The sequence below is a fragment of the Panthera onca genome, chromosome D2 (genome assembly GCF_046562875.1).
Source record: "Panthera onca isolate mPanOnc1 chromosome D2, mPanOnc1 haplotype 2, whole genome shotgun sequence".
NCBI classification, from domain to species: domain Eukaryota; kingdom Metazoa; phylum Chordata; class Mammalia; order Carnivora; family Felidae; genus Panthera; species Panthera onca.
In genome coordinates, this window is record NC_138349.1 from 80795869 (window position 1) to 80808867 (window position 12999).

At 41.4% G+C, this 12999-nt stretch overlaps 1 protein-coding gene across 5 annotated transcripts in view; it reads right to left on the bottom strand.

Annotated features, from left to right (window-relative positions):
• Positions 1-919: 919 nt before the first annotated feature.
• The window catches only part of LIPJ (lipase family member J), a 37134-nt gene continuing 25054 nt past the window's right edge, over positions 920-12999 (bottom strand). For 3 of the 5 annotated variants that reach the window (XM_078435064.2, XM_078435065.2, XM_078435063.2), the window contains 5 exons: positions 12228-12364; positions 11720-11866; positions 7451-7522; positions 2626-2697; positions 920-1219 (listed from right to left, as the gene is read on the bottom strand). In XM_078435064.2, the coding sequence (XP_078291190.2) occupies positions 986-1219; positions 2626-2697; positions 7451-7522; positions 11720-11866; positions 12228-12364 (662 nt within the window). In that variant the 3' untranslated portion in view covers positions 920-985. The remainder of the gene's footprint in view (positions 1220-2625; positions 2698-7450; positions 7523-11719; positions 11867-12227; positions 12365-12999) is intronic. The other 2 variants (XM_078435062.2, XM_078435066.2) reach the window with 2 other exon arrangements.

Below are 12999 nucleotides of genomic sequence, written 5' to 3' on the forward strand. Positions count from 1 at the left end.
ACTCCTCCTTTATGTCTTGCTCTCCCGCAGACTAAGGAAAGCCCGCGAAGTTATGCATTATCCAGGAGCCGGAAGGACTAGGGGTCCAGCCTCCCCTGGGGCGTAAGTCCCCGCAAGCAATGTGTCCCGCATCGGCTGCTGATGTCCATGGCTCGCCGCTGTCTGTGGCTCCTGTGATACGTGTTGCATTTACCGACAGCTTCCCTCCATCCCAAACCTTAGGCTTCTTCCCAGCTCTGCTGAACGGATCGACATTCTTCTGGTATGCGGGAGGCTCTTGGATCTTTCGTGCGCCAAGTTGCAGTGTGTATTCCGCGAGGCCACCATCAGTTTGGTTTACCTAGAAATATGCTTCAACCATTGCTACTTGCCACGCACACTGGCCGGAAAGGCAGGCTATCCACCCTGGGAAGTGAGGTATAACCCCCCACCCCCCACCATGGCTTTTATGATCTGTCCGTCTACTTCTGCAGCGTGGCCGGAAGTGGGGCAGAAGCAACAACATGACCATGACCCTGGCTTCCAGGCGCTCTTTCTTCTCTTTTTCCTGCCCCAAACTCCGTTACCTAGCTCAAAAGTGTTTCTTCTACTCTTCACTCAGCGTAGAGAAAACTCAGCTGCACAGCGGCAAACCTTCTTTCAAACTCTTTTTATGTCATACACATTCATATTTCTCAGAGGAAAAGAACGCCCCTTTCTCAAAAAGTCACCCATTGCCCTTGAAAATGTTTCAGATTGTGTTCTTAGTGATGCGCGTTACATGTAGAAACTCAACAGATGGCCCTGGGCTGAGTTCGAACCCACCATTTCCCCCCATGTAAGAAATGCCGCTGATTTAATGCATGGAAGCCTTGGGGCCGTGAAAAAAAATTATGAAACGTTCCAGACTTTCTTTAAATAACTGGAAAAACACACATAGTAAGAGGAGATGATTGGGTTTTAATAGAAAGTATGTAGATCCTTGAACACAGAGGACCGTGGTTCTCTACAGAGTGCCTTGGATAATGTCAATGATTTCACGGTAAACTTGATGATACACATCTAATCCGAACAAGAAGTCTATATGATTGTAGGAAGAAATGGTTTTGTGGTAAATATGGTTTGTGATTTCAGAAAGTAGATTATTAATATCTTGAGGATCAGCCAACACGTCACGGGCCCCGTTCCAAGTTGAGGTTGACACATTCATGCATGTCACGTTGTAAAATGGAGACGTTGTCTAAACATCAATGGGTAGAAACAAGAGTCGTCACAGAGAATGATACATAGAAGGTGTTCTTTACTGATTCTTTAAATGATGAATTAATACACCATGGTAAAATAAGCTGAATCTAAAATTATTACCGTGGAAGCAATGGATATGAAAGAATTGTTACTACGATTTTTACTTAGAAATACGTCAGATACCAATCAAAACTGGACAGTTTGCTCTAATTCAGAGTATTCAAACAATCCACAGAGGTATTTGCAGTCTCTTTGTAAAGCGTGAAAGCATTTTAATTTTTTTTATTATTTTATTATTTTATTATTTTTTATTTTATTATTTTATTATTTTTTAATTTTTTTATTTGAGAGAGAGAGACACAGTGTGAGAAGAGGAGGGACAGAGAGAAAGGGAGACACAGAATCCGAAGCAGCTCCAGGTTCTGAGCTGTCAGCACAGAGCCCGATGCGGGGCTTGAACTGACTGTCTGTGAGATCATTACCTGAGCTGAAGTTGGATGCTTAACTGACTGAGCCCCACAGGCACCCCAAACGTGAAAGCATTTGAATCAAAATTTTTGGAGGCTGCATAATTGCTGATATGTAAATGGTAAAAATCAACGGTCGAAGTCAAATCTGACTTTATCGTTTCTGATCTCTGATTGACTTCGGAGTTTTACACAAGCCAGCCGCATCAAGCGTGGAGTTTAGCCAAGGCAGAAAAGTATGGTGGAAAAGGGTAAGTTTGAAGGAGACAGACCAGACTTCTGTCCCGCTACTCATACAATTTTTACCACCTTCTCATTGACTTTTACATTTTCCTAATTATAATGAGTTTATCTTATCTTCCCAAATACAATAGTTTTAGGGTCAAGAACCATATTATGCTTTTTATTTCTTAGTTAACTAGGCACAGAGTTATGCCTATTATAAACAATTTATATATAATTGAATATATATATAATATATATATAATATATATAATTGAGTATATTATATATATTCAATTATATATATAATATATATTATATATATTTAATTATAATTATATAAATTATATATATAAATATATATAAATTATATAAAAATAATTATATTATATATATAATTATATATAATATATAATATATAATATGATTATATATTATATAATATATATATAATTGAATATATATAATTGAATCACTCTGCAGCCTGTCAACTTCTCCAGGCTTATCCAAGATATTTGTTAGAATACAGGGAAAATATGGAAATACCTTTCTGGCTGGATGTGACAGTATGGAGACAAATCACAGTGATCTTCACCTGCAGGTTCTTCTGACTCTGTTATTATACTCTCGGGCTTTACATGAGCTTTTATCTATTGCAATGTCATCTGAACTGAGCCCAGAGATAGTTTTTAGCTTAGACATAATTATGTACCTGATTAAAATGCATCCAGTTAAGAACAGGACTGCCCCAATCAAAAGCTCTCAAGCGACTAGAATTAAAAAGCTGAAAGAAAAAAAAAATTTTTTTTTTTAAATTTTTTTTTCAACGTTTTTTATTTATTTTTGGGACAGAGAGAGACAGAGCATGAACGGGGGAGGGGCAGAGAGAGAGGGAGACACAGAATCGGAAACAGGCTCCGAGCCATCAGCCCAGAGCCTGACGCGGGGCTCGAACTCACGGACCGCGAGATCGTGACCTGGCTGAAGTCGGACGCTTCACCGACTGCGCCACCCAGGCGCCCCAAGAAAAAATTTTTAAAGTAACATTATACTCATGTGTTTATTAGCGCGGCAGGGGAGAGCGTGAGGTGTGCGTTGAGTATTGTCTGTTGGTTCATACGCAGGGAGGCTTCTTTGCTTCTCCCTTCCTTCGTAAAGAGCAAGAAATGGAAGAGGTAGGAGACGGGGGGCAGGGGATGTACAGAATATGATCCTATCATCTTCATATAAATGCATGTTTCCCCCGACGTCTGCTACCTTATGAAAGGGGGCCGGTGTGCTTGGGGACAATGTCAGGCTTCCCAAGAAATCCCGTTTCATCCACAGAGGTCAAAAGTAAGCATCTAGGACTAAGTGCACTAGGGCTAAAGTGATACTTTCCTAAACACCTTGCTTCAAACAACAGCGCTCGAAAGAATGGGCCAGAAGCCATCCCTCGCTTCACCCTCCATGCTTGCAGCCTCACCACCACTACCTGCTTTGAACTTACTAGGTCTAATCTGATCATGTCCATTTTTTCCCCCTGACAATGTCTTCATTGCAAGAAGGTTCAGACTCTCGGGTTACTATTTTTTCTGGGATTCTCCACCTGACAGGTCTCCATACACCCCCTGCCCCCACATCTTGTCTCATTCTAATTCCCCCCAGCTCTAAAGCCCTCTCTACCATCGGGAATTCGTCATCAGCCTGTATCTTAAAACCCATTTCTCATGGGCTCCCTCACCTCCTTGTCGTCTGGACCACCTGATTTCCCTGAGAACACTGCTTCCCCTGCAGCTCTTTCCTGCCGCCAAAATGGCCAGGGCTATTTACGACCTTAACATTTGCAGAGCTTTGGTCAATTCGGAGAAATTTTCCCATGTCACCTATGAGCAGCACTTGACAGTTGTTCATTTCTATCGTTGAGAACTTTTTTTCACTCGGCTTTTACAATACCATCATTTCTTGATCTTCATTTTTCTCTCACTGCTCCTTTTTTTTTTGTCTCTTTGTCATATTCATCCAGCCTCTGCTTCCTGACCTCTGAGCCTTTCCATGTCTCAGCCCTCCAGCCTTGCTCCCCTTCTCCCCATCTGTACTCACTCCGCGCTCTTCATCCAGTCTCTTGGCTTTCGATGGCGTCCGTGTTCAAAATGTCCATCTCCTTCTGTGAGTCTCTTCTAAATCCTAGACTCCTGTATGCAACTGCTTCTTCAGATTAATCACTCGGATGTCTCACACTTAACATCTCCAAACTACAACATCGTATCTTTCCTCCAAACCCACTCCACCCCCAAACCTCCCAATCTTCTTTAATGGCAATTGGATCGTTCTGTTGCTTAGGCCAGAACCTCTGGAGTTATCCAAGACTCTCCTCTCTCTCCTCGCGTAGAATCCATCATTAAGTGTCCTTGGCTGCGTGTTTACAAAACACATGTATATTCAGAATCCAACCCTCTTTACCACCCTTCCTGGGAACACATCAGTGCAGGCCATCACCAATTCTTGTTTGGATTACAGTAGTAATCTACTAACTTTCTCACGGATTCCACTCTTGCCCCATTTCAGCCTATCCAACATGGCACCCAAAGTATTCCTTTCTTTTTTTTCAAGTAAACTCTACCCCCAAGTGGGGCTCAAACTCACGACCCTGAGATCAAGAGCCGCACACTGTGCCAGGTGAGCCAGCCAGGGGCCCCCCAAACGTAAATTAGATCATGTCCCCTCCCTGCTCAAAACCCTGCAAGGGCTACTCACTTGAGCTAGAAAGCCGGAGTCCTAACAATGGCGCTCTTGTTTCTTTCTGGCTCTATTCCATTTCTGCCCCCTTTTCCTACTGCTCCCTCCCTTAATCACTGACATCAGCTGGAGGGACCTTGTAGCCGTGACTCTCAGAAATGCTCCCGACTAAACAGCCTGTATACCGGCTATTCTGTCTGTACGGAATGTTCTTCCCGAGTTGTTCATGTTGCTAACTTTCTCAGCGCCTTTAAATATTTTCTCACATGTCACCATCTCATTGAGGCTGACCTGTGTCTCTATTCAAAAACACAATCCCCTACCCTGTATGCCTCATCTCTTTATCCTCCTTTCCCCCTTTATTTTTCTTTTTTTTCTTTTTTTTTTTAAATTTTTTTTTTAACGTTTTTTATTTATTTTTGAGACAGAGAGAGACAGAGCATGAACGGGGGAGGGGCAGAGAGAGAGGGAGACACAGAATCGGAATCAGGCTCCAGGCTCCGAGCCATCAGCCCAGAGCCCGACGCGGGGCTCGAACTCACGGACCGTGAGATCGTGACCTGAGCCGAAGTCGGATGCCCAACCGACTGAGCCACCCAGGCGCCCCCCCCCCTTTATTTTTCCATAGCTTCTAGCCCCTTCTTAAGTTTTGATGATTTACTTACTTGCTTTGCTTATTGGTTACTGTCTGTATATCTACTGCTAGAATGTGAGCTTAAGGAGGACAGGGATACTTAGTTTGCTCACTGGTAAGCACAATGAGCGTAGAACAACATAGGACACATACTAGGTGCTCAATATGCACGCAAAGTTTGCTTCCATTTCCTGCCCTGGCTATCATCAGCAATGAGCTAAATCTAACGGTAAGCTGAAGATTTTTAATAATTTACTTCAAAAGCAATCACTGAACAGATTTAAACAGTAAAACAATTTTTTTAAACATTTATTCATTTTCAAGAGACAGAGAGAGACAGAGTGTGAGCAGGGAGGGACAGAGAGAGAGGGAGACACAGAATCTGAAGCAGGCTCCAGGCTCTGAGCTGTCAGCACAGAGCCCGACCCCACAAACTGAGAGATCACAAGCAGAGCCGAAGTTGGGCACTCAACTGACTGAGCCACTCAGGTGCCCCTAGATTTAAACATTTTTTTTTTTTTTAATTTATTTTTGGGACAGAGAGAGACAGAGCATGAACGGGGGAGGGGCAGAGAGAGAGGGAGACACAGAATCGGAAACAGGCTCCAGGCTCCGAGCCATCAGCCCCGAGCCTGACGCGGGGCTCGAACTCACGGACCGCGAGATCGTGACCTGGCTGAAGTCGGACGCTTAACCGACTGCGCCACCCAGGCGCCCCAGATTTAAACATTTTTAAATGAGAAAGCCCTTAACCAATATCTCAATGAAACTTTTTTTTTAAATTTTTTTTTTTAATGTTTATTTTATTTTCGAGACAGAGAGAGACAGAGCATGAACGGGGGAGGGTCAGAGAGAGAGGGAGACACAGAATCTGAGACAGGCTCCAGGCTCCGAGCAGTCAGCACAGAGCCCGACGCGGGGCTCGAACTCACGGACCGAGAGATCATGACCTGAGCCGAAGCCGGACGCTTAACCGACTGAGCCACTCAGGTGCCCCTAGATTTAAACATTTTTAAATGAGAAAGCCTTTAACCAATATCTCAATGAAACTTTTTTTTTAAGTTCATTTATTTATTTTGAGAGAGAGAGAGAGAGAGAGAGAGAGCAAGCAAGCAGGGGAGGGGCCGAGAGAGAAGGAGAGAGAGAGAATCCCAGGCAGGCTCCATGCTATTAGCATGGAGCCTGACATGGGGCTAGAACCCATAAACTGTGAGATCATGACCTGAGCCAAAATCAAGAGTCAGACACTTAACTGATTGAGCCACCCAGGTGCCTCTGTGCTGATAGCTCTGTGGGGCTTGAACTCACGAACCGTGAGATCATGACCTGGGCCAAAGCTGGATGCTTACCCGACTTAGCCACCTGGCACCCCTATCTCAACAATACTTTAAATTCATCGGTGTTTATTAAGTTTAAATAACACTCATAATCATCGCCCTGTTTAACTCTCATAATATTTTTGTTAGGTCAGAGCATTATTATTAACTCCATTTTTAAAATTAAGGAAACTGAATTCACAGAGATTAAATGAGCTTGCTCAGCCTCTCACTGCCAGTAAATTTCAGAGAAAGGACTCAGCATCTGGTGTTTTGATCTCAAGTACAGTGTTCTTTCTAGGATCTTATCCTGGCTCTCAACATTGACATGATACTCACACTGGATTTTTTTCTTCACCAATATGCATTCAACAAACATTCCTAAGTGTCTGCTATTTCCCCAGAACTCTCAGCCTTGCAAACACAAAAGTGAACAAAACTGGCTCACGGCCTCATGGACTTCACAGTTTCACAGAGGAGAAAGTATAGTCTAGTGACAGACTAGACATTGGGACACCTGTGTGCTCGTCTTAGGTTTCTTTTTAAAGGAGTAGCCTTGAATTTTGGGGCAAGTCAAATGAGGGGCATGACCTAGATGATTCCTAGTCTACTATTCTGAATTATTAACATTTTCTTATTTGTAAAACAGAAAATAATTATATTGCTCTGATCGTTGCTTAGGTTAGAGGGCCGGATAGATTATGATATTAACATATTATAATCTATGAAGAATTACACGAATATGTAAGTTTCATTTTATCCTTCCAAATTTATCATCCTATAGCAATGGCATGATTCCGAGAATGAGGGGGATAAACCAAGAGTAGTAAAGATTAAAATCGTACTAAAATGCACCTTAAAAGTTATACCTGACTCCAGTGAAGCATGTTTTGAACAGATGTCCCTGCTGGGTTATGTGACATGTACACATCCATACGACTCTGAGGGGTTAAAAAATTATTTTTATGCTTAGCCCAATCATAGAGAACATAATCTTTGATATTTATTAAAGTAAATAATTGTAAGAAAATGTAAAGTTATTTTTAAACAAATAATATAAACAAAAAGATTAAATTATATTCCACTAAATACATAAATGTACTTACTAAATGTGTAATTTTTACATTAATGTAGAAGCTATTATTAGATTTCTAAGTTACATAGTCCGTCATCCCATATGGAAAACATTCAGAACTCTTGGAACTCACACAGATATACATCCTTTTTGAAGGCAAAAGAACAGAAAATATAGAAAGAAGTTACCAGGGGGCACCGGGGTGGCTCAGTTGATTAAGCATCCGACTCTTGGTTTCAGCTCAGGTCGCGTTCTCATGGTTTGTGGGTTCGAGCCTCACATCAGGCTCTGTGCTGACAGTGTGGAGCCTGCTTGGGATTCTGTCTCTCTCTGCCTCTCTCTTTCTGCCCCTCCCCCACTCATGCGTGCTCTCTCTCTCTCTCAAAATGAATAAATAGACTTAAAAAAATAAATTAAATTAAATTAAATTAAATTAAAATTTTCTAGGAAAAATAGACAAGAAAAAACCAAAGACCCCTCAAAAAAGCAAAGTACTGAAGCCAGTTTTCCTTCAAGTTCTTTGCCAGCCTTAGAGGATCTGAAGTTTCATTCTGAGAACTTAGCTAGTTGAAGAAAACAAAAATCAGCCCAGGGCCTGCCAAAGGCAGTTGGGAGATTTAATAAGAAACTCTCTCTGTGACAAACTGGGGTCCCGAAGTTTCACACAACTCAAAAATGAAGCAACCACAAATAGAGCAGCCTTCATGTCAACCTAGGTTTGCATTTGCCTACAGGGTCCCTGCGAACCTCAGTCAGTGACCAAGACATATAACGTCGATGTTATCCTACCAACGTCTCAGCATGTTATTTTAAGGAAATCAACAACCCCCAGACTGCTTCTAAAGTCCAGATGGAGAAGCAGAAGACCCAGAATAGCCAACACAATATTGTGAGGGAAGAAGAAGTTTGGAGGACTGACTCTAATTGACTTTAAGACTTCCTACAAAGCGACAGTGATCAAGACAGTGTGGTATTGGTGAAAGAATGGGCAAAGGGATCCACAGATGGAACAGAGAGCCCCAAAATAGACCCCCATAAATAGAGTCAACTAATCTTTGACAAAGGAGAAAAAACAATGCAATAGAGACACAACAATCTCTTCAATAAATGGTGTTGGAACACCTAGATAGCCACATGCAAAAAGAAAAAAACAAAAAGAATCTAGACACAGACCTTACACCCTTCACAAGAGTGAAAGGAGTCAAAATGGAATACAGACCTAAATGTCAAACTCAAAACTATAAAACTCCAAGGAGGTAACATAGCAGAGAGAATCTAGCTGGCTTTGAGTTTAGTGATGACTTTTTAGATACAACACCAGAGGCACAATCTGTGAAAGAAAATAACTGACAAGCTGGCCTTCAATAAGCTTAAAAATTTCTACTTTGCAAAAGACTGTATCAAGAGAATTAGACGACAGGCCACAGACTGGAAGAAAATATTCGCAAAAGATACATCTGTAAAGGATTGTTACCCCCAAAATGCAAAGAACTCTTCAAACTCAACAATGAGGAAACAAACAACCCAATTTAAAAATGGGCCAAAGACTTTAACAGGTACCTCATCAAATAGATACACAGATAGCAAATGACCATGAAAAGATGCTCAACATTATACGTTATCAGGGAAATGCAATTCAAAAAAAAATTTTTTTTTACATTTATTTATTTTTGAGAAACAGAGTGAGACAAAGCGTGAACGGGGGAGGGGCAGAGAGAGTAGGAGACACAGAATCTGAAGAAGGCTCCAGGCTCTGAGCAAGCGGTCAGCACAGAGCCTGATGCGGGGCTCGAACCCACAAACTGTGAGATCATGACCTGAGCCGAAGTCGGACACTCAACCGACTGAGCCACCCAGGTGCCCCAGGGAAATGCAATTCAAAAGAACAGTAAGAGACGACTATACACCTGCTAAAATGATAAAAGTCCAATACGCTGTCGGCACCAAATGGTGAGGATATGGAGAAGCGGGGATTCTCATTCATTGCTGAGGGTAATGCAAAATGGCACAACCACTTTGGAAAGCACATTGGTGGGTCTCTTATAAAGCAAAAGGAGTCCTTAGCATACAACCTAGCAATCACACTCCTTGGTGTTTACCCAGAGCAGTTGAAAACGTACATTCACACAAAATCTGCACACTGATGTTTATGGCATCTTTATTCATAATTGTCAACACTTGAACCAAAATGTCCTTTAGCAGGTGCATAGGTAAACTGATACATCCAGACATCAGAATATTTTTCAGCACTAAAAATAAATGAGCTACCAACCCATGAAAAGACATGCAGGAACCTTAAATATGTGTTAGTAAGGGGAAGAAAACAATCTGAAAGGGTTACAAACTGTGGGATTCCAAGTAGGAAAAGACAAAACTGTGGGTACGGTGAAAAGATCAATGATTGCCAAGAGCTGAGTAGGCAGGGATGAATCTGCAAAATACAAAGGATTTTTAGGGCAATGAAACTATTCTATATGATACCGTAATGGTAGATACATGTCATTATACGTTTGTTAGAATGTAGAACGCCAAGAGTGAGCCCTACTGTAAACTATAGATTTGGGGTACTTACGATGTGTCAATGTAGGTTCATCAGTTGTAACACATGTAGCACCCTGGTGGTCATTGTCATGCCCAAGGCCATCTAGGTTTTTTCCTCATGTTATCTTCTAGGAGTTTTACAGTTTCGCATCTCACACTTAGCTCTATGATCCGAATTCAAGTTAATTTTGTGAAGGGTGTAAAGTTTGTGTCTAGAAATTTTTTTTGCACGTGGACATCTGCTTGTTCCAACTCCAACACCATTTGTTAAAGAGACTGTCATTTTTCTATCGCACGGCCTTTTCTCCTCTGGCAAAGCTCTGTTGATGATATTTATGGGGCTCTATTTCTGGGCACTCTATTCTGTTCCACTGATCTAGTAGTTTCTTCTCTCACTCATTCCACACTATGACTGTAGGTGACTGTAGCTTAATAATAAGTCTTGGGGTTGAGTAGTATCAGTCCTTCAACTTTGTCTTTCCCTTCAATACTGTGTTGGTAACTCTCAGTTTTGCTTCTCTCTATAAACTTTAGAAGCAGTTTGTCAATATCCTTAAAATAACCTCCTGGGACTTTGATTGCGATTGCATTGAATCTATGGACTAAGTTGGTAAGAATGGGCATCTTGACAACTTCTCTTTCTTTGAATGAATAGACTGGTTCTCACTGAGAAATTATGAAATCGTACAGGTGCAGGAACCAACCACTAGTCTAAATGCTGCAACTGCCCCTGCCAAATCTGGATTTTTAAATCTAATGTGCTGAAAAAGTCTTAGAGTGAATGCCTACATCTGTAATAGAATGTAGATACAACCAATCCATAGGGCCTCGGTAATAGGGGCTTGAGCACTGAAACAGTTTTCCACTGCAGGAATTTTGACAAATGCCAGGAGCATGTAAGATAATTAGCGGGCACTAATGCTAATTACAAAGAGATCAACAAGAAAGGGAAGGAGTGTTAGGAACCAAGATATAAGAGTAGAAGCTGTGGGAGCGCCTGGGTGACTCTGTCAGTTAAGTGTCTGGCTCTCGTTGGCTGAGGTCACAATCTCACAGTTCATGGGATCAAGCCTCGCGTTGGGCTTTGTGCTGACAGCATGGAGCCTGCTTGGGATCCTCTCTGTCCTCTCTCTCTGCCCTTCCCCCCACTCATAGTCTCTTGCTCTCAAAATAAGTAAATGAACTTAAAAAAAAAAAGAGTAGGAGTTGAGACAAACAAGTGATAGAAGACAAATACAACAAATGTTGGGAAACTAACACCCAGAAGCAAAGACCAGTAAAGACACCCATCACAGCGGCTGCCCTCTGTTCTTTACAGAGAGCAAGACAAATGCGAAAGCAAAATTATCTCGACATACTAATGCTGATCAGTTTCAGAATGTTGGTACAGTCACAAACTCAGAAAGACTAAGAATCTAACTATTAGTATATATGGGAAAATCACAAAATAACACACAAGGCACTGTTACGAGCTGCTTGCTAAAAACTGACAAAATACATTTCAAATTCAACTTGTTCTTACCATATTTAAGTTCTCCAGGTCACATCCATACATCAGAAACAAGACCTCACGGCAAATCTTGCCAAAAATCTTTAACGGACACAGCTTTGAACCAACAAATCTTTTAAATGAAGTATTAGGTAAGAAGCCTTTGTTGCCAACAAAAGCCTGTAAAATAAATTTACTTTATTTGTATTTGGAAGACCAAAATAATTAATCAAGAAATGGTGTGATGAGCTCACTATATTTATAATCAAACGCATTATCTCACGTTAGTTTAAAACATTTACATTAAGGGCAAAACTTGGAAACACAAGGTAGAGAGAAGTTGACCACTGGATTTTCCTTCATAATAACATGTCCAAAGGTATTATAAGTAAAACCCTATTCCTTTGTAGAAACAAAAGCAAGAATCCAGTGCAAATAAAACCACAAAATTAAATTCACACATAGCCAAGACCTTTCGTTTTGAAAGGAGAGAATATTGTCATTTGGATTATCAACTACGTAGAGGAAAGGAATAACATACCTTTATCACTGACTTCCACTTGTATGCCATTTTGATTAAAGGGCTGTTTGAGTATTTAATAGAAAAAACTGGAGCTAAGGCAAAAAATATTTTGACTTTTTCAGCTATCTTTGGTATTGTGGAAAATGTTATGAAAGCTGAAAGAAAATAAGACAGAGATTAACTACTCTTATGCAGTTACTACCATCATAATAAATGACATCGTGGCAAACAAGAGCAAATTCAGGGGCGCCTGGGTGGCTCAGTGGTTAAGCATCTGACTCTGGTTCAGGTCATGATCTTGTGTCAGCTGTGCTGACAGCTCAGAGCCTGGAGCATGTTGTAGATTCTGTGTCTCCGTCCCTCTCTGCCCCTTCCCTGCTCCGTCCTCTCTCTCTTTCTTTCTTTCTCTCTCTCTCTCAAAAACAAATAAAGATTCAAAAAAACAATTTTTAAAGAGTAAATTCAATAGACTTTGAATAATTGACTCGCTCATTTTTTTTCTTTTAAAAATTTTTTAATGTTTATTTTTGAGAGAGAGACAGACAGAGTGTGAGCTGGGGAGGGGCGGAAAGAGAGGGAGGCACAGAATCCGAAGCAGGCTCCAGGCTCTGAGCTGTCAGCACAGAGCCTGATGCGGGGCTTGAACTCACCAACCGTGAGATCATGACCTGAGCCGAAGTCAGACTCTTAACTGATTGAGCCACCCAGGCGCCCCTAAGAGTGGACATGCTTGTCTCGCTCCTGATCTTAGGGGAAAACTCTGTTTTTCCCCACTGAGTATGGTGTTAGC